This window comes from Budorcas taxicolor, chromosome 11 (assembly GCF_023091745.1).
Source record: "Budorcas taxicolor isolate Tak-1 chromosome 11, Takin1.1, whole genome shotgun sequence".
Classification (NCBI taxonomy): Eukaryota; Metazoa; Chordata; class Mammalia; order Artiodactyla; family Bovidae; genus Budorcas; species Budorcas taxicolor.
In genome coordinates this window covers 42,892,705-42,913,062 of record NC_068920.1, presented here as the reverse complement: position 1 = coordinate 42,913,062, position 20,358 = coordinate 42,892,705, and the positions used below count along the sequence as shown (strand labels likewise).

Below are 20,358 nucleotides of genomic sequence, written 5' to 3'. Positions count from 1 at the left end.
GAAGCCTTAACTTCATCCTGAGCCTCAATTTCGTGAGCACATACCAGGTACTTGGTAGATTTTGGAGACCTAGCAGGTAATAAGATGGAGCTTACTGCTCAGTGGGGAGGACTCACTAAAACGTGTACTAATGATTCCAGTTGGAATAATTGCCGTGGAAGAGATTTTTTTCCAGTTGTCAGGGGTTACCATGTTCAGTGCTATGCTGAGAAACCGATGCTGGGAAAATAAAAGTTATTGAAATGTATTCTAGAGCCATTAGGATGATTGACTAGACAGTAACTATGAAAAACAACTGATACTACTATTTATGAAATAGATAACTAATGAGGACCTAGTGTATAGCACAGGGAACTCATACTCTGTAATGGTCTATATGGGAAAAGAATCTAAAAACAAGAGTGGATATATGTGTGAGTGATTCACTTTGCTGTATAGCAGAAACTAACAACATTGTAAATCAATTATACTCCAATAAGAATTTTAAAAAATCATCGAAAGATAGAAAACAAAAACCTTCCACCAAGTTGTTGTATCAGACAGCCTTGAGGGGAAATTTCAAAAAACACAGAGGAAGATAGAGCCTTATAGTGCTTTGTAGGCTGTCGCAGAGCCAAGGAACAGATGGAGAGCCATTCCATGCATGTCACAAAGTTGCTATGACCTTGCTCCTACATGCTGGCTAACAGCACAGAAGAGGGAAATGCACTACTTAGAAATATTGCTGCAAAAGTCTAAAAAAAAACTGGTAAATTAAATCTAATACTCTTTTTAAAATAATGTGTCATAAACAATTAGGATTTACTCCCAAAATTCATGGATGGTTTAATCTCATGTAATTCATCAAAATAAGTCAGAAGACTCACACACTTACTTCCATCTTTGGCTGTACAGAGAGCTAGATGCAAAAATAACATCAGATATAAATTAACATCTGTTCTTGTTTTTTAAAATTTCAAGCCACAGATAGCATATTTAAAAATGAAATTATAATGCTGTTCTCTTTTAAAGTCACTGAGTTAAAATAGTAAAGTCTCTACCATTTAGCATTACTCTGGAAACTGTAGCTGAAATAATACTGTAAGAAAACAAAAGTTGGGACTTCTCTGGTGATCCAATGGTTAAGAATCCACCTGCCAATGCAGGGGATACAGGTTCGATCCCTGCTCAGGGAAGATTCCACATGCCGGGGTAACTACTGAGCTTGTGCGCCGCAACTAGGGAGCCTGTATGTCTTAGGGCCCATGCCCTGCAATAAGAGATGCCACCACAATGAGAAGCCCGTGCACCCCCAGCTAGAGTGCAGTCCCTGCTCGCCGTAACTAGGGGAGCCCTTGTGCGGTAAGGAAGACCTGATGTAGCCATAAATAAATAAAACAGAAGTCAGAATAAAGTTCATGTCTTTTGCTGATGGTGCCAGTTTCTTATATGTGAAACCCAATTATCAACTGAAAGCCGTTAGAATAGTAAGAGAATTGAGTCATTTGGCAAAACTACACAAAACTCAGAAGTTTCACTGCTTATCAGCGAGTAACCTTTTACAAAATACGATGGAAACATTTACCCCGTTCACAAAATCAGCAACAAGAAAACCCCTAAGAGACTCAGGCATAGGGACTTCCCTGGCAGTCCAGTGGTTAGGACTCTGTGCTTCTGCTGCAGGGGGGACGGGTTTGATCCTTGGTGAGGGACCTAAGATCCTACAAGCTGTGCGGCTTTTTCAAGAAGAAAAAATAAACAGGCCTAAACCAATATTCTTGCCTGGAGAATCCCATGAACAGAAGAGCCTGGAGGGCTACAGTCCATGGGGTCACGGAGAGTTGGACACGACTGAGTCACTGACACACACACACAAACCAATAAAATGGAAACTGTATGTTGAAGGAGTCAGAAAATATCACCCTTCTCTGAATTGGAAACCAGTGGATGCAGGGAGGAAGGAAAGACAGAGAGGAACTGGAGAGAAGGAAGTCTATGCATCACCTTTATTACAGATAAAAGTGAGCTTGAGGAACAAGGTTTTAGTCTGAAGAGGACTGTCTGGTTCATCCCTGAATTAGGGGTGTGTGTGTGTGTGTGTGTGTGTGTGTGTGTGTGTGTGTAGGCTACGTGTATAAAATGTGTCCTGTCTGTGTGGGGTCTATTCCCCACGCCCCACACTAAGGGGATGGGAGAGAGAGGATCTCAGCCAAACATGCCGAGACATCACCCCTCCCTAGGACCTGTGAGAGAAGGTGGGATGAGGCTGCGGTGGTACCCCCTCCACTGAAATGGGGAGGGGTTATTCCTCCTCAAAACTCCCTTTGGTCTCTGAACTCACCAGGGTTTAGCTGTTGAAGCCCCTGGTCACCTGGGAGTGTGGGTGCCTGAATGTGGCTCTTCTGAGGGAAAGGCACAGCTGTCAGCTCTTCCTGCTTCTACCTTCACTAACCACGCTGCTGCTTCAGGCATGCTCCCAGGACACCTGGAGAACAGAGTGGGTTTTCCCCAAAGGCTCTCAAATGAATTAAAACAGGACAGTATTTAAATGAATTCCAAGGCAGCCTCTGCACCCAAGAAAATTCACTTGCTATCTATTTTCCAGCCCAAATAACGCACAAATGCATCTCCTTCTGAAAAGTTAAACAACAAGAACCTTCACTGCTGTGTCCACTGTAGTAGTCTCTAACACTTGGAACAATGTCTGGCTCTTAGTAGGTACTCAGTAACTTAATGACCATTCTCAGAGGGGGAAAGTGTGACAGGTAATGCAGAAAAGGCTTCATATTAATGATTTTATTGATTACAAATTAATAAGAAAAAGATAGCAATAAAAATAAACAAGGAAAAAGGTAGACAAGGAAGCACAGTAGAAAATTCGGCTAACCAGTAAACAAGATTGTTTTATGTTGTTAAGGACAGACTAAATGTCTTAAGTGACTTGCAAAATAAAGCAAGGTATTATTTTAGTACTCTCAAATTGGCAAAGAATAAAGTATCAGTGTTGGTAAGGAAGCATAGATGGGCACAACCTTTTTAAAGAGCAGTTTGTCATTTATCAAAAACCTGAAATTGTGTTCTCTGTGGTCCTGGGGCCAGTTCTGTTTCTAGAAACATTCTCATTACCAAGCTGCACAGGTACCTGTGCAGGGATGTTCAGTGGGGGCGTTGTTTATAATGGCAAAAAATTTATAGCTATCTGAATGTCCACGATTAGATTAGGGTGTTAGACAAACAGATTATGGGTCGCTGGTTGAATAATAATACACATGGTTAAAATGAATGGACTAGAACCATGTGAACAGACATGGAAAGATACCTGTGGTTAATTGTAGAGCAAAAAAAGCAGTTTGCAGAATAGCATGTGTTGTGGGTTGAATGGTGTCTCCTCAAAGGATATGTTCAAGTCCTAACCCCTGGCCCCTGTGATCATGGTCTTATTTGGAAATAGGGTCTTTGCAGATGTGCAAGTTAAGAGATGTCATTCAGGTGGGCTCTGATCCTGCGTGACTGGTGACATTCTTACAAGAAGGGAAGTGATGCAGACATGCACAGAGGGCAGATGGCTGCCTAATGGTGGAGGCAGGAAGTGGAGTGGTGTGGCTCCATGCCCGGGCTTCCCTGATGGCTCAGCGGGTTAAGAATCTGCCTGCCATGCCGGAGACATAGGTTCGATCCCTGGGTTGGGAAGATCCCTGGGAGGAGGAAATGACAACTCACTCCAGTATTCTTGCCTGAAAAATCCCATGGACAGAGGTGCCTGGCAAGATACAGTCCATGGGGTCGCAAAGAGTTGGACATGACTGAGTGAACGGAGAGAGATCGCTAGGCCAAGCAATTCCAAGGATTGCCTGCACCCACCAGAAGCTGGGAGAGAGGCATGGAACAGACTCTTCCGAGAACCTCCAGGAGGAACCAAGCTTGCCAACACCTTGATTTCACACTTCTGGCCTCCAGAACTGAGGGAGAATAAGCTTCCATTGTTTTAAGCTTCCATTGTTTTAAGCCACCCAGCTGTGGTAATTTGTTACAGCAGTCCTGGGAAGCTAACAGAACAGGTATGGCATTATCCCGTAATGCCACCTGTGACCGTGCCTGCTGCTCTCTCTGTGACAAAGAGCTTCTTCAGTCCATTTTCTACCCTAACAACCACCTCCTTGGAAACAGGGAGGGACTCACTGTGTTGGTGATTTTTCTTTTTTTGTTTCTGTCTGGGGACAGCCTGAGCCAGGTAAATTTGTATTTCATCTCCTTTGTCTGCTCCACCCCTCACAAACCAGTGTCCTAGCGGCCTTTAGCTATGCCCCTCTGACCCCATCATCCCTTAAACTCTGAGCATCCTCAGTTGACTCAAGTTCATGCTTTGTCTTTGTGCCTCTGTCTTTTTCTATTTGCCAAGGCCCCCTTCCTTCTTAAAACCTTGTTGTTTTTGTGCAGAGCCATGTGGGATCTTGGTTCCCTGACCAGGGACTGAACCTTTGGCCCGTGGGGTGGAAGCTCAGAGTCTTAACCACTGGACCACCAGGGAAATCCCTTAAAATCTTGTTCTGAGGCGCCTTCTTCCAAGATGCTCCTCTGCATCCCCCTCTTACCCTCACTGTGAGTTAAAAGCTTGCCTTGTGCACCCGCCCATCACACTGTGTGATGACATGGTTGAGCCTAGTGGTTAGCATAGGTTTCTCCTATGAGCCGGGCAACAAGAGATTTGAATCTTGTGTTTGTCATCGACATGCTGTGTGACCTTGAGCAAGTGACTTTACCTTTCTGTGCCTTGGTTGCCTCATCTGCAGAATGGGGACTGTAATACCTACCTCACTGGGTGGTCGTAAGCATTAACACTGGTTAAAGTTCTTGGAACAGTGCCTGGCACGTCGCAAGTGGTCAGTGAGCCCTCGCTATTATTATAATTATACGTTTACTTGTCTGATTCCCCCACTAAGCAGAGAGATTTAAAGGCAGTAATTGTGTTTTTCTCTCTCTGTCCCCAGTGTTTTGCAGAGTACTTGGCACATGATAGGTGCTAAATAAGTGTTTGTTGAATTAATAATGGTAATTAATGTAATTGCCGACCGGGATCCCAGGTTGGGCTTTGACCTCCACTCTGCTGGTTCCACATTACGCAGGGGCTAGTGAACCCTCCTCGGATCAGTGGGTGTTTCCTGAGCATCTCCAGTGGGCAAGGCAATCACAGTGGAGGTGGTGGAAGAGTGGACGATTAGTTCCTGACCTCAGGGAGCTGACAATCTAGTGGGGAAAGCAGTTGAAGCTTATGAAATGTTAACAGCTTTAGGTCTTAATAACTATTTGTGGGGGCAACAGAAGAATGTGGATTCAGAGTTCACTGTTTCAGTCCTTGTTTTCCAGATTCCTTTTAGAGTTTCTTTTTAATAGTGAAATGTAGACCTGGAGGCTTCGTCAGATTTAGATTAGATTTTTTTTTTTTTTTCAGGTATCCTTTCCTCCACATAACATTTGGTTGTCTCTCTGGAATTAGCAGCTATCGGTAATCACTGCCAGATCCATTATTTCATTGGGGGGGGCTATAAAATGGTGATATTCTATTTATCAGTTGGAGACTTTTTTGAAGATCAGTTGCCCCTCATTAACTGTTTGGTTACCGAGAGATATAGCTGTTCAAGAAAGGGAAAGTAAATGCTTCTTGACCAGTTTTTAAAATAACAAGTTGATTTTCTAGCATCCTTCAAAGGTGTCATTTTGGGCTCTTTAGAAAAAAATTTTTTTAAATTTTACGATTTGGCATTACTGGGGTTTTTAAAACTTTTTTATTGGAGTATAGTTGATTTACAACGTTGTGTTTCAGAAGTACAGCAAAGTGAGTCAGTTATACATATATCCCCTCTTTTTAAGATTCTTTTCCCATATAGGTCATTACAGAGTACTGAGTAGATTTCCCTGGGCTATACAGGAAGTTCTTATTAATTATCTATTTTATATATAGTAGTGTGTATATGTCTTTCACTTTTCACTTTCATGCATTGGAGAATGAAATGGCAACCCACTCCAGTGTTCTTGCCTGGAGAATCCCAGGGACAGGGGAGTCTGGTGGGCTACCATCTATGGGGTCGCACAGTCTGACATGACTGAAGTGACTTAGCAGCAGTAGTGTGTATATGTCAGTCACAATTTCCCAGTTTATCTCTCCTCTTGGGCTCTTTTTTTTTTTTAACAACATCATTATGAATTCATGGATTTTAAACTCATCCGATGTGTTAAGGGACTTCCCTGGTGACTCAGACAGTAAAGAATCTGCCTGCAATGCAGGAGACTCAGGTTCAGTCCCTGGGTCTGGAAGATCCCCTGGAGAAGGGAATGGCAACCCACTCCAACATTCTTGCCTGGAGAATTTCATGGACAGAGGAACCTGGCGGGCTATAGCCCATGAGATCCCCAAAACTCAGACACGACTAACACACACATCACCCACAATGTGTTAAGGCCGTGTGGTTTTTAACCCTTCAGTTCAGTTCAGTTGCTCAGTCGTGTCCGACTCTTTGCGACCCCATGAATTGCAGCACGCCAGGCCTCCCTGTCCATCATCAACTCCCAGAGTTCACTCAAACTCACCTCCATCGAGTCGGTGATGCCATCCAGCCATCTCATCCTCTGTCGTCCCCTTCTCCTCCTGCCCCCAATCCCTCCCAGCATCAGAGTCTTTTCCAATGAGTCAGCTCTCCGCATGAGGTTGCCAAAGTATTGGAGTTTCAGCTTTAGCATCAGTCCTTCCAAAGAACACCCAGGACTGATCTCCTTCAGAATGGACTGGTTGGATCTCCTTGCAGTCCAACGGACTCTCAAGAGTCTTCTTCAACACCACAGTTCAAAAGCATCAATTCTTTGGCACTCACCTTTCTTCACAGTCCAACTCTCACATCCATACATGATCACTGGAAAAACCATAGCCTTGACCAGACGGACCTTTGTTGGCAAAGTAACATCTCTGCTTTTGAATATGCTGTCTAGGTTGGTCATAACTTTCCTTCCAAGGAGTAGGCGTCTTTTAATTTCATGGCTGCAATCACTACCTGCCGTGATTTTGGAGTCCCCCAAAGTAAAGTCTGACACTGTTTCCACTGTTTCCCCATCTATTTCCCATGAAGTGATGGGACCGGATGCCATGATCTTCGTTTTCTGAATGTTGAGCTTTAAGCCAACTTTTTCACTCTCCTCTTTCACTTTCATCAAGAGGCTTTTTAGTTCCTCTTCACTTTCTGCTATAAGGGTGGTGTCATCTGCATATCTGAGGTTATTGATATTTCTCCCGGCAGTCTTGATTCCAGCTTGTGCTTCTTCCAGCCCAGTGTTTCTCATTATATACTCTGCATAGAAGTTAAATAAGCAGGGTGACAATACACAGTCTTGACGTACTCCTTTTCCTACTTGGAACCAGTCTGTTGTTCCATGTCCAGTTCTAACTGTTGCTTCCTGACCTGGATATAGGTTTCTCAAGACAGGTCAGGTGGTTTGATATTCCCATCTCTTTCAGAATTTTCCACAGTTTATTGTGATCACACAGTCAAAGGCTTTGGCATAGTCAATAAAGCAGAAATAGATGTTTTTCTGGAACTCTCTTGCTTTTTTGATGATCCAGTGGATGTTGGCAATTTGATCTCTGGTTCCTTTGCCTTTTCTAAACCAGCTTGAACATCAGGGAGTTCACGGTTCACGAATTGCTGAAGCGTGGCTTGGAGAATTTTGAGCATTACTTTACTAGCAGTATGATTAGCATTTATTTGCATTTATGTTTCTAATTTGCATTCATTAGGTTACTGTGCATTGGAACTTCTTATATTTATTAATCATTTATATCTGTTTTGAGAAAACATGCTATTTTGACCACGTCACTATGAGAATTTTAGTGGCTGTTGCGATTGATTTGTAACTGCACATCAAAGCCAGCAACCCCTCTTCTCTCCATTGCTAGAAACCGTTTTCCTAATTGGTCGTTTGCCATTGAGAGTTGTTTACAACCTCTATTTTATGGAGTCAGATATTTTCCTTCATAAAGCAAAGAATTTTCCAGTCCCCCCTCACTGGGGCCTAATGGGATCAGAAAGCTGAACCCTAAGAGTTTACCTCCAGGCATTGGTTGGCGTCTAAACATTCACTGTGTTATCCTCACCTAACTATAGTCGGGTCCCTTGAGGCCAGAGGCCTGCCTCATTCCAGCACAGTCTGGATCCGTTTTCACTGAGACAGACTTGTTCTGACTGTCTTTCCTGTGAAGGTGGGAAGTGACTGAAATGATGAGCGGCTGCTAATCCGAGCACTGCCTGGAGGTTCCCGTGGCAGCTGGCCATAGTGTGGTCCCAGCAGTCAACTGCTGCCCGCCCCGTGGAGCCCCGCTCAAGTGACCGGCTCCGTCAGGCAGCTGTGGGACAAAGCTTCAGACCTCAGGGTCTGTTCAGAAACCTCTTACCCAGATGGCAAGAGACTGAGTGGGTAGCACTTAGCAGCTCCACGTGGTCTGCATGAGAGAGATGCCAACCAAGGCTTACCCTGGGTAAGAGACGGTTGTCATGGAATGCAGTCCCTCAAAGATCTTGAGCATAATAATCGCAAGCAATAATGGCTAAGAGCCCAAACTCACATGATACTTAAGTTAATATGTGCCAGGCACTGTTCCAAACACGCTACATTGGTTAACATGTGAATTTACTTTTCGCAAGCCTAGGAGGTAGATACTGTTATTAGCACCATTTTATAGCTGCAGAAATGGAGACACCGAGAGGATAAACAGCTTGCCCAAGGTCATACACTCGGTAAGTGGGGGAGGAGAACTCGAGTCAGACAGTCTGACTCCAGACTCTGAGCTCTTGTTGCATCTCCATCCTGCCCGTACCCAGTGGGCCAGGGGTCTTAAAGTCATGCAGCTCTTCAGACTTCCCAGAGGGCATTTTGTCCCTAGCTGGCTTTACAGATGGGGAAACTGAGGCTCGAAGAACAGAGTGACTTGCTCAGAGCTGCCTGTGCAAGTCAGATGCAGGGCTTCTGTAGGCTCACTCATTTGGCATCCAAGTCAAACTTCTTGAACCTCCTGGGAACAGAATTGCCCTTAGACAGGTATTGTACAAAGAGCGGTTGCCTCTTCCTTTGAGAGGGCCCACATCTCTGGGTCTGGTGAACAGGGGAGTCTTACTCAGGACTTTCCTGAGTGGGTGGGTGCTGCTCTTGAGATCTCATGGTCTGAGCCTGGGCTGGCCATTTCTGGAAGTTGACTTCTTTGCCCTTGCGTGAGGAGCGGCCAGCTAAGTTCCAAGAGGAGCAGGACTGCTGGGTCAGGAGTTCTGGAAAAGTCGGGTGGGAAGTGCCCCACTGTCTTCTTGCTCCTGGCCTAATGGCTCGGACCATTTTTAGATGTCAGGAAGTGTAACAGTATGGTACATTTATCTTGATGAATAATGGAAGAGCCCAGGGAAGGTACTGTACTTTTCCTGGTGAATTATTTACCAGGAGCCTCTAATTTGAGGCTCTCCATTTTAAGTGGTCTGGATTGGGAGTATCTAGAGCCCCACTCCCCCACCCCTCCCAAGTACAGGTTAGCTGTAACCGTCCGTGTCTAGTGTTATACTGGGCAGACCTGTGACCTGTTGCCAGAGACTCTGAGTGTGGAGTCCCCGTGGCTTCTGGGTTGGCTGGCAGGAGGGGCTGGGGAAGACGTCCCTGCTAGAGATGCCCTGTGAGGGGTTTTCCTTGGCCGGAGGAGGCTGGGGTCGGTGGGGCTGGAGGCTGCTCTGCAGGCGTGGAGGATCCTTTGTGTGCTTGTGTGTGTGTGCATACATACATGCTCCGTGTCTTCTTTTTCTTGTCTCTCTCGGACTGTGTTACTCTGTTCTCCGTTTGTCTCTGCCTGTTGATCTGGGTCTCTCTGTGTGTCTCTCTCTTCCCCGCTGTCCTCCCTCCCCACACTCTTCCCCCTCTACCACCTCTCCCTTCCCGCATTTCTCGGTCTCCCTCCAGCCCCCCTCTTCCTCCTGTCTTCCTCTTTTCTCCATCAGTGTCTGCTTCTCTCCCTCTCTCTCTGCATGACTGTAGAGGCCTGGGAGAGGCACCTCCTGGGATGGAGGGACAGCCAGTTCCAGACTTAAGTGAAGCCAGATCTTGGTGCTTTCCAGACCCTGACTTAAAGATCGACAGAGTAGGCATAAAATAAACTTTAGGTCTTTGTCATTTTTTTGGCTATCCAGTTATTGCATCAGCCACTCTTAGGGGCTTTTTTTCCCCCTTCTTCTAGCTATTTGTGTGTACTTTATGCTTTATAACATCCCCGCCCCCGAAAGTCAGTTATCCCCAGGCTTTAAGCATCTGGTAATGAGTTGCAAGTTTTTGGTGCTTTTAAAAATAACTTACAAGGAATGGTTTCTGTCCCTTATTCTTCAGATTATATTTTCCTCATCTGTTGTTACTGATTTGGAGATTAAAATACATCTTCGTAGAAAAAAAAAATCTTCTGCCATCTTTAGCCAGAATGCTTTTTTGAAACAGCTGATTTTTCAAAAACGACGTTTTTTTCGTTATTGTCATTAAAAAAAAAAAAAGGCAAATCATCAGTGGTGCAGTTAAGAAAGAAAAGAATAAAATTGGGTTTTACCTTATTAGAGAGTTTAGATTTTAAGCCATGAAGTGAAGTTTATAAGGAGTCAAGGAAGTGTCTGATGGTTTGATTCTAATTAAGTAGCTGGCCTGCCTTCCCCCTCCTGCTCTGTCCCTTGATCTCCACCCTCCCGCAGCTGGGCAAGACTCAATTGAGTGATGCTGGAGCTGTGACCCCAGCTGCAGTAGTTGATCCTCGCCATAAGATAGCTTTCCCCGCGGACATTTCCTCGGCCACATGTGGTAGCTGAGGGGTTGAAGGAAGAGCTTTGGATGGCCACAGCAAATCTGTCCGCAGAAGGCAGCAGGGGCCTCTGTGAAATCCCACCCCTATACCCTCCGAGGCAGCCTAGCGGCCTGGAGGGCACCTTTACCTCTTTTTAAAAATTTTCCTGAACTTAAAAATTTTTTTAAGTTATTTTTATATCTGGCTGCGCTGGGCCTTCGTTGCTGCTCAAGGGCTTTTTCTCGTTGTGGCGAGCAGGGGCTGCTCTCTAGCTGCAGTGCGAGGCCTTCTCATTGCGGTACCTTCTCTCGTTGTGGAGCACAGGCTCTAGGCACGCGGGCCTCAGTAGTTGCGGTTCTCAGACTCTGGAGCACAGGCTCGATAGCTGTGGCGCACGGGCTTAATTGCTCCTTGTCGTGTGGGGTCTTTCCAGACCGGAGGTAGAACCCATGTCTTCTGCATTGCCAGGCGGATGTTTTTAGCCACTGGACCACCAGGGAAGTCTGCACCGTTGCCTCTTGAAGCCAGTGGCTCTTGCAAGCCACCTCTGTTTTTCTGGGTTCTTCTCTTTGTGTTTCAGGTTGAGGCTTAAAGCCTGGAGCATCTGTTTTCCTGGGTGGGTTTCCAGAAGCAGCTGTTGGCCAGACAGGTGGAGAAGGAAAGAAAGGAAGGCTGAGGGAAGGGCACTTGGAGGAGGGTGTCGGGCCGCCTTGGTCCCCAGCACATGTGTTTGGCATCGCCGCGCGTCAGCGGCTGTGTGGCAAGTGCAGCCCGTCGCCGCAGGCCCTGCGCGGCTCGTGCTTTCCACATCACACATAGCAGAGTGATTTCCTCACATTCCCCACTCTTGTCTGCTCCGGGAAGTGGTTTGCAGAGCACTTCTAAATATAAAAGTATGAGACTGCCTCCCTCTCTTATCCCTTTGAAACCAGCTGAAGGCCAACCTCTTTAGTCACATTTTGGGTTTGAGGGGAGGAGGATGGAGGGGAAGGGAGAAGCTGGGGGAGTGTGTGTGCCTGCATGCGTGTCTTCCCTGGCTCTGCTGGTCCCCAGATGCGTGGGGGGAGCCGCACAAGGCTGGTTGCGGTGCTGGAGGGGCACACGGAGAGGAGGGTGGAGGCTCAAGGACTGACTTTCAAACCGTGGGCAGGTATGTTCAGCCACTTACTTGTTTTAAAATTTTTCATTTTCTTCTTCCTTCCCCATGCCCAACAGTATGTTATTCTCCTGGGGAAAAACAGCAGGATATAGGCAATGGCCACAGGGAAAGCACTTTGGGACATAGTGCTGAAGGGGATAAAGTGGGAAGCAGAGGGAGAGATAATGCATTTATATAGGGTAAAAATAGCCACATGTAAAACCACAATCGCCTCTGACCAGAGCACGTACAAAGAGAGGATTTACATTAAACAGGACGGAGCAGTTGTTGGAGGTGGCCTTGGGTAGAAGGGAATAAAGTGAAAGAAATGAAGAGCAGCCAGAGTGGCAACGTGGAAAAAACATAGGGTCATCCCTGGTGGTCCAGTGGTTAAGACGTCACCTTCCAGCGCACAAGGTGTGGTTGGGGAGCTAAGATCCCATGTGTCTCCTGGTCAAAAAGCTGGAACATAAAACAACAGAGCCGATAGTGTAATAAATTCAATTGAGACTTTAAAAAAATGGTCCACATCCAAAAAAAAAAGCACACAGATGTGGGAGTCAGATCTAGGGGCGGTTCCCCCGCCCACGCCACCCTCACTGGGATAGCCTTGACCCCAGTTTCCGCCTCTGTGAAATGAGGCTGGTCTCAGTGGAGGGTTCTTTGGATGAGAAATAATGTGTCTATGAAATAAGGGCCGACCAGGGCAGACAGAGTGGCTAAGGCCGCACCGACCAATGGAACGTTTTGCAGAGACAGAAGTCTGACATCTGTGCTGACCAGTACAGTGGCCGCTAGCCACACGCAGCTCCTGAGCACTTAGAGTGTGACTGGTGTGGTGGAGGAAATGAGCTCTCAGTTTCGTTTCATTTTAATTAAGTTACATTTGAATAGCTGCATGTGGCTAGTGGCTGCCATATTTGCTGCTGCTAAGTCACTTCAGTCGTGTCCGACTCTGTGCGACCCCATAGACAGCAGCCCACCAGGCTCCCCCATCCCTGGGATTCTCCAGGCAAGAACACTGGAGTGGGTTGCCATTTCCTTCTCCAATGCATGAAAGTGAAAAGTGAAAGTGAAGTCGCTCAGTCGTGTCTGACCCTCAGCGACCCCATGGACTGCAGCCTTCCAGGCTCCTCCGTCCATGGGATTTTCCAGGCTAGAGTGCTGGAGTGGGGTGCCATTGCCTTCTCTGGCCATATTGGCTAGAACAGGTCAAAGGGATGTTTTAACTTCTTTAAGAGGTAGGGAAGGGACTTCCCTGGTGGTCCAGTGGCTAAGACTGCGAGCTCCCAACGCAGGGGGGCCCAGGTTTGAGTCCTGGTTGGGGAACTAGATCCCACATGCCATAACTAAGACCTGGCACAGCCAAATTAAACAAATAAATATTAAAAAAAAAAAAAAAAACCAGCCAGGGAGGATTTTCCCTCATTAGTGGAGTTGAGATCACTCCACCTAAAGGACAAGGACTCATGATGGGGAATTTGGGGTGTATGCTCGTTGACTTAGAGATGGCTAAAAAGAGCTCAGAAAACTGAATCTCCCAGCATTTTCCGAACCTGTCTTGAAAATAAATAGATGAAGTCAGGTCCAGCTAGTCCCATAGTAGTGGTTCCCAGGCTGTCCTCTGCTTTGCCCTCTGCTTCGACAGGAAAGACTCTGGGAAGCTCACGTCCAGTCCCACCCTGGCACTGTTCTCAGTGTGGTGTCCCTGGGCCCCTCCCCACCACACCTGGGAGGTGGACCTGCTTGGGGCCTGGGTCTGAACCCCACCCCCCACCCCAATGTATGGCTGTCAAGCCTGCATTGAGTCCTTTTCCATCTTCTCTGGAGGATGAGCACTGGACCCTTTATCCCCTTCGGGGTCCCTGAGCACACCGGCTGAGCATCTCTGAGGTCTTCCTGCCTCCTCTCCCAGGCTCTTGGTCTGCAGCAGCCCCTTTACCTGCCTGCAGTGTCTATCATTTCCACAGTCCCCTCTCTGGTGTCTTCAGGAGACGGCTGGCTGCAGTCTCTCCCTCTCTTTGAGGCTGAGGATAAACGTGGAGGGTGCAGAGGACCCCTGGTTCCTCCTGACGGTTCTGTCCCCATCTCAAGCCCCCATTGCTCATCAGGCCTTTGGACCCCCCAGGGATCACCTTGCCCAAGGGAGTTTAATCTGGATTCCATAGTTCCCTAGAACCTCTGAGATTTCTTACTTCTCTGAGGAATATGCAGCCATTTGTGGGTCTGTACCTAATACGGTTTTCATTTGAATATCCTTGGGGTCAGAAAAGAATCATGAAAACTGGATGAGGAAACTGAGGCCCGGAAAGGATAATTAACTTGGCCAGGACTGGATCACGGTAGATGCAGAGCAAGATTTCAGGTCAGGTAACTCTTTTTTTTTTTTTTTTTTTAGTTTATTTTTATTTATTATAAAAATTTCATTATTATTTGTTAGTCTGCGTTGGGATCTTTGGTTGTCCCCTGTGAACTTTTCGTTGTGGCATGTGGGATCTAGTTCCCTGACTGGGGATTGAATCTGGATGCTCTGTATTGGAAACACAGAGTCTTAGCCACTGGACCACCAGGGAAGTCCCCAGATAGACTCTTAAGTGCCTTCATCTTCCCGTAAATGCATGTATGGTATTTGCTGTGTGGCCCAGGCCCTCTGGAGGGGCACAGGGTACTGTATTGGGCACGGATGTCTCCCCCCCCAACTCCACGAGCTTGCAGTCTAGCTTGGGAAATACAGCTCTCGGTCACAGCACAGGCGGGTGTCTCAGGGGTATCACAGGCAGTGAGCTCTCAGTGCAAGGGCATGGCTGAGGCAGAGGCCAGATCTCCTGGGGAGGCAGATTGCAAGCTGAGCCCCGGAAATGGCAGCAGCTTGTTAGCAGTGATGCTGGTCCCTGGTTTGCAGCTCCCAGCTGCCTCTGACCTAACACCTGCCATTTATAGCATCACTCTTAACCCTCCCGGGGCCGGCCCTACACGTAGTATGTGGGCTTTGGGGGCTGGCTGTGCAGCTGGGGGCCAGGGAGGGGGCAGGAAGGGGACTCTGGCCAGCCAGCACTTTGTTCCTGTGACTGCCTCTCTTGGGCTCAGCGAATCCAGGGCTAGGTCTTGGAGACTGTCCAGTCACATCCTCACAGTTCTCTAATATTTACAGGTAATAGAACTACCTGGTATGGGAGTGGCCACTAGCCAGGGTCACTCTACTTGTCAGGGGTTGTATTAAGATAGAACCTAGGTCTCTCCAGCCTATGTTCCTTCTGCCTGATCACACTGCCTCACTCTGGCTGGGTTTTTAATTCATTGCTGCTTCCTTGGAGACATCATAGCCGTTTAAGGGCTCCTAAGGGTGAGAGATACGTCCTAGATATGGTCCCCTCGGCCCAGCAGAAGAGGAGTTTGGTGCCGGGGTCGCATGGTGTGGCTTTTGGCTGGGGGTCTGCTGGTGCTTTTTCCTTTTTAAGGTAAATTTAGCCGTGCCAGATCTTAGTTTTGACATGTGGGATCTGATTCCCTGACCAAGTATCAAATCAGGGGCCCCTGCACTGGGAGTCTGGAGTCTTAGTCCCTGAACAACCAGGGAAGCTTCTCAAACCACATCTCCCAACTGCTGTATCTGCCCCTCTCGGTTCAGATGCATGTGATACTGGACACGAAGACCTACTCGTGCTGTTAGAGATTCATCTTTCCGCTCCAGGGCCTCAGAGGAACAGGCAGGGGAGGACTGAGGTGTGGTTTTCATCTAAGGTAGAAGCGCTGGCCCGCTGGGTTGTTTCTGCCCTAATCCCTGGTGATTTTGCTCCATTTCTCTAATCCGGATGTGGGAGCCTCTCCAGATATTTACAGTTAAATCCCAGGACAGGAAAACTCAGCTGGTTCCCTGGCTCTGCTTCCTCCCACGTGGCTCCGAGCAAGGGCTGTGGTGGCCTGTGGAGGGCTGGGGGCTGCTGGTGAACCTCGGGCCTTTTGTGGACTCTGGGGAGATGGGACGTGGCTGGAGCCCTGTGATCTGCCTCTGGGTCTTGGAGTCAGACGAGGTGGATCCTCAGCGACCCTCTGAACTCTGAGGTTCTAGGGTGTGTCCTTAAACAGGGTTGCTGGTGGGTATTGGTGGTGGTGGAGGGGGACACTCCAGACCCCCCAGATTCACAAACCCCGCTGTGGTGTTGTGTGTTCCTGCCGGCCCCGGGGGAACTGGGAAGACGAGTGGGACTGCTGCAAATAACTTTTTCCTGCAGACACTGATTTGTAAACCCCCTCCGCGCCCCGCCCCCCACCCCACCAATGACTCATGCCTGTGAGCCATGGGCCCTGGGGGTAGCCTGGAGCAGCTGAAAGTGCATCAGTGAGACCCCTCAAATCCGAGGGCCTGGGTGCATTGGCCCCTCGGGAAGGAGTTGGGTAGAGACCTTGGTACCCCTGGGGCCTCTCCCTTGGTGCCCTTAGGGTTTCTGGATGGAGGGGACCTGTGAGCAGGGCTGTCCTCCTATGGGTGAGGGGGCCTGGGGGCTGCTGTCTTTCCCGGCACGGAGCCCTTGTGCCCCTTGGGTTGAGGGCTGCCTCTCCTGGCCTGTGTCCTGATGCTGTCGCCCCAGGTGGGGCACAGGAAGTTGGCAGACATCTCCCTTGGGTCCATACGGCACAATATGAGCTTCCTTGGTTAGGGCTCTCTAGGTCCCCCTGGGAGGATGTCCCACAGGGGTGTGGGGCCTGGAGCCAGGGACTGAGTCTTAAGTGTGGAGGGGTCAGCCTCGTGTGTGGGAGAGGTCACAGTCATGATCACACGCACCCCTGTGCAAGATGCCTGGCCCGGGGCCAGCCAGGGTCATGTTGGTGCCTCTGCCTGGCCCCAAGACAGCTGTGTGAAGGATGGCACTTCTTACTAGGAGGGAGAGAAGGTAGATGGAATCCCCTGCTGTCAGGTTTGGTGGGTGCTAGGGTTTCCCTAGTGGCTCAGACAGTAAAGAATCTGCCTGCAGTGCAGAAGACCCAGGTTGGATCCCTGGGTCAGGAAGATCCCCTGGGGGAGGGCACGGCAACCCACTCCAGTATTCTTGCCTGGAGAATCCCATGGAGAGAGGAGCCTGGCAGGCTGCAGTCCTTAGGGTCGCACAGAGTCGGACACGACTGAAGCAATGGAGCACGCGTGCACTTACAGGACCTCTAGAGCCCAGGGATGTCTTTTCAAGACCAGGAGGACTAGCCCCTGGGTGATGGGTCATTGAGTGGCCCAGATAGATCCTTGGACCGAGGTAGCTGAAATTACTTCAGAGCAGAAAAACTTCCTGCTGCTCTCTGCTCTCCATAAAATCATGTTTACACATATGTGTGCGCACTCATGCACATGTATACACACATGGGTCGACTGGGCCTGGGGCCCAGAGAGCAGCGAAGAGGGCAGGCACCAAATCAGATGCTTGCTGGGGGGTGGGGAGCCGGAGTTGGGCCACTGCCCACCCAGCCCTTTCTCGAGGGGCTGGGGCCAGGGCCCAGGCAGAGTGAGTGTCTGCATATAGATGGCTGTTGGGGAGCCAAGGAAATGGCTTGGAAAATGTCCTTATTGGGTATTTGCAGCTCCAGCTTCGTTGGGGTCGTGCCTGGTGTGGGCAGATGGCTCTGTCTGCCAGTTTTGGTGGTGGGCGGTGTTCTTGAGCCCGCCCTGTGCCCTCCGGGCGCTCTGGGCCGTGCTGTGGGCTTTTCATTTATGAACCCACTTAGTCTCATGCGGCCCGAGTGCTAGGAGTGGGGTTCTCGTTTCACGGCAAGGGAGAAGGTCCAGAGAGGCCAGTTGAGGTGGCGTTGCTAGGGAGTCGAAGCTGCTCTGCTGAGCGGCCACCTCAAGGGTCACGTGGGCCAGATATTTCCCTTCTACACCCAGAGTCTGGGTGTAGAAGGTAGGGTGCACGGAGGGCCAGGCTGTGAAAGGGAGGCAGCTTTGAGAGGCCCAGGACTGGTGCACTTTCCTCACAGACTTTCTCCAGACCACAGCGCTGGGACATCCTAAAGTCAGGATTGTGCTGGGGACTGTACCACCTCGACCCCCCCAAAGCCTTCCTCCTCCTCTTCCATTGTTCAGCCGAAGCTTTCAAAGAGCTCCTACTTCCCCGAACCCTCCTCGGTCTGCCCGTTTCCCCCGACAAAAGATCAGACCAGCCTGTCCTGCAGACGGTGAGATGGCTGGACTGGGTGCCCCTTGCAATGTCTTCTCAGTGAAGTGGGTGTTGAGGCTCCGGGCCGGTCTCTGGTGTGGGGAGCCCAGTGGTCAGGATGTGAGCTCAGAGCAGGGGCCAGGGTCTTAGAGGAGGCCTGGTGGCTGCCCTCCCTGCCTTCTGTAACATCTGAAGCCTGCCCCCGCCAAGCAGTAACCAGGACCTGCTGTGAGCTGACGTCAGGACACAGGGCCCCTCGGGGCCAGCTTTGATGTTCCCCAGGCCCTGTCGAGGGGGCGCGGGGGGCTCTGAGTGGCAGTCTGGGAATGCAGTATCTCACCACAGCTCCGCCAGTGCAAGGAGGGGACGGGATGCTGGATGGAGGCTGAGCTGGGGTCCCTCTGAGTCATGCCATCTCTCCCAACTCGGGTTTCTGTGGCAAGGGGTCTGTGCTTCCTGCACCCTCGCAGCCCCTTTCCCTCCACCTCACCCCCCGACCTGATGATCCATTCAGAACTTGCCCGCAGTGGCGGCTGCTTCCCATCTGGGGTCTGGGAGGGCATTGGGCCTTGCATGGGGGGAGCTTTATAACATCCCTAGAACTTGCATCTTTGGGCAGGAAGCGTGATGATGGTTAGGATGACGGTAGCTGCCTGCTGAGTGGGCTCATCCAAGGCATTGCACAAGAAATTACTGCATTTGCGAGTCACGAGAGGGTGAGAGAAAGCTGGGCTTCCCACTGTGTTCTTGCACAAGGTCAGGCGCACTGAATGTGGCTGTCAGGACTGAGTCGGATCTGATAGCAAACTCTTACAGCTAACCTCCTGTGGGTGGGCGAGCCTCCTGGTCCCCACTGTGTCTGGAGAGGCTGAACGGGAAAGTGGGGGTCGTCTACACTTGGAGGCAGATAAACTGTCTCCGTCTTTGATGAGCATCTGTAGTTCTGTGTTGAAGGTCCCCAGATTTGAATGAGTCACGTGCACAGAGGCCCACTGGGGCCTCCGCCCGAGGCTGCCTATCTGTGTCAGGAGTGGGTGTCAGGAAGTGTTCCGGATGCTTCTGTGCCTGCCAGCTCTCGCCCCGCACTCCTTTGAGGTTACCTCCATTCAGCCGGTGTTCACTAAGCACCTTTGTGAGCTTGGTGTTATCTGTGGGAGGTGTGTCTCTCTCTGTACCTGGCTGCAGGGAGTGAGACCCATTCTGGGCTCAGATATTTCCAGGACTGATTTGGAGTTCTTGGGCAGGGCTGGGAAGAGTGTGGTGTGGGTATGGAGTCGGGCTCCTTGGGTCACGGTCCCGGCTCTGCCACAAATGAGCTGTTTGAACTTGAGCAAATCCCTTCATCTCTCTGGACCTCAGTTGACTCATCCAGCTTACTCAGGGAGGGCAGGGACCACACTCTAGTGCAGTTTGGAAGCTAATGGGGGTGTTTGGGTTGTGAGGGTGACTGGGGGCAGCTTTGCTGATTGGCACAGGATGGGATAGCCCAGCGTGGTGGAGAATTACCCCATCCAGGGAGCCGGCAGGAACCTGCTGAGAAGTAATGGGGGAGCGCCCGGCTCCTTTCAGCGCCGTGTGTCTTGCACGCTGGTCCCTTTAGAATGTTGTAAGATGGACCAACATCAGGGGCAGCCCCTCCTCTGGACCTAGCCCTGGGGGATCCTGGACTTGTCTTGATGCTCACATTAAAAAAATTTTTTTAAAATTTATTTGGCTGTTCTGGGTCTTAGCTGAGGCTGGCGGGATCCATTTCCCTGACCAGAGATGGAACCCCGGCCCTCCAGATTGGGAGGGCAGAGTCCCAAGGACCACCAGGGAAGTCTCCTTGACACTGACTTTATGAGGAGACTGGTTCTTGTGGCCTAAAGAACCACTCCCCCTTCCATGCCCAGGGACTTGGAAGGGGCTCCAGTGGTTTGGGAAGGGGCAGGCAGGACCCCATTAGTCTCTCCCTTCCAGCCCTTGCAGGCCCAGTTTGGCCAGAGGCAGAGCCTGCTTCTTCACGTAGCAGCCCCAGGTGGTCTGTTTCCCCTCCCTGGAGGGGCAGCACAACCCTCTCTGTGCCATCACCCACACTGCCCCCCCCCCCCCCCCCCCCACCGCAGCGGGTGTTCCGGGCCCCGAAGCTCCGGGCCCCAGCTGGGCGCCCACGCAGGCCAGGAACAAAGCCCAGTGTGTCATTCCTGTGCGGCAATCGTGCCACCTGCCCGGCCCTGCCCTCTGCCTCCCCCGCCCATCTGTTGCTCTCCCAGGCCCTTCAC

At 49.8% G+C, this 20,358-nt stretch overlaps 1 protein-coding gene across 1 annotated transcript in view; it reads left to right on the top strand.

The window, feature by feature from the left end:
• Positions 1 to 11,836: 11,836 nt before the first annotated feature.
• Positions 11,837 to 20,358, top strand: part of PTK7 (protein tyrosine kinase 7 (inactive)) — a 33,311-nt gene continuing 24,789 nt past the window's right edge. Inside the window, exon 1 of the mRNA XM_052648486.1 lies at positions 11,837 to 11,966. Within this exon, the coding sequence (XP_052504446.1) occupies positions 11,837 to 11,966 (130 nt within the window). The remainder of the gene's footprint in view (positions 11,967 to 20,358) is intronic.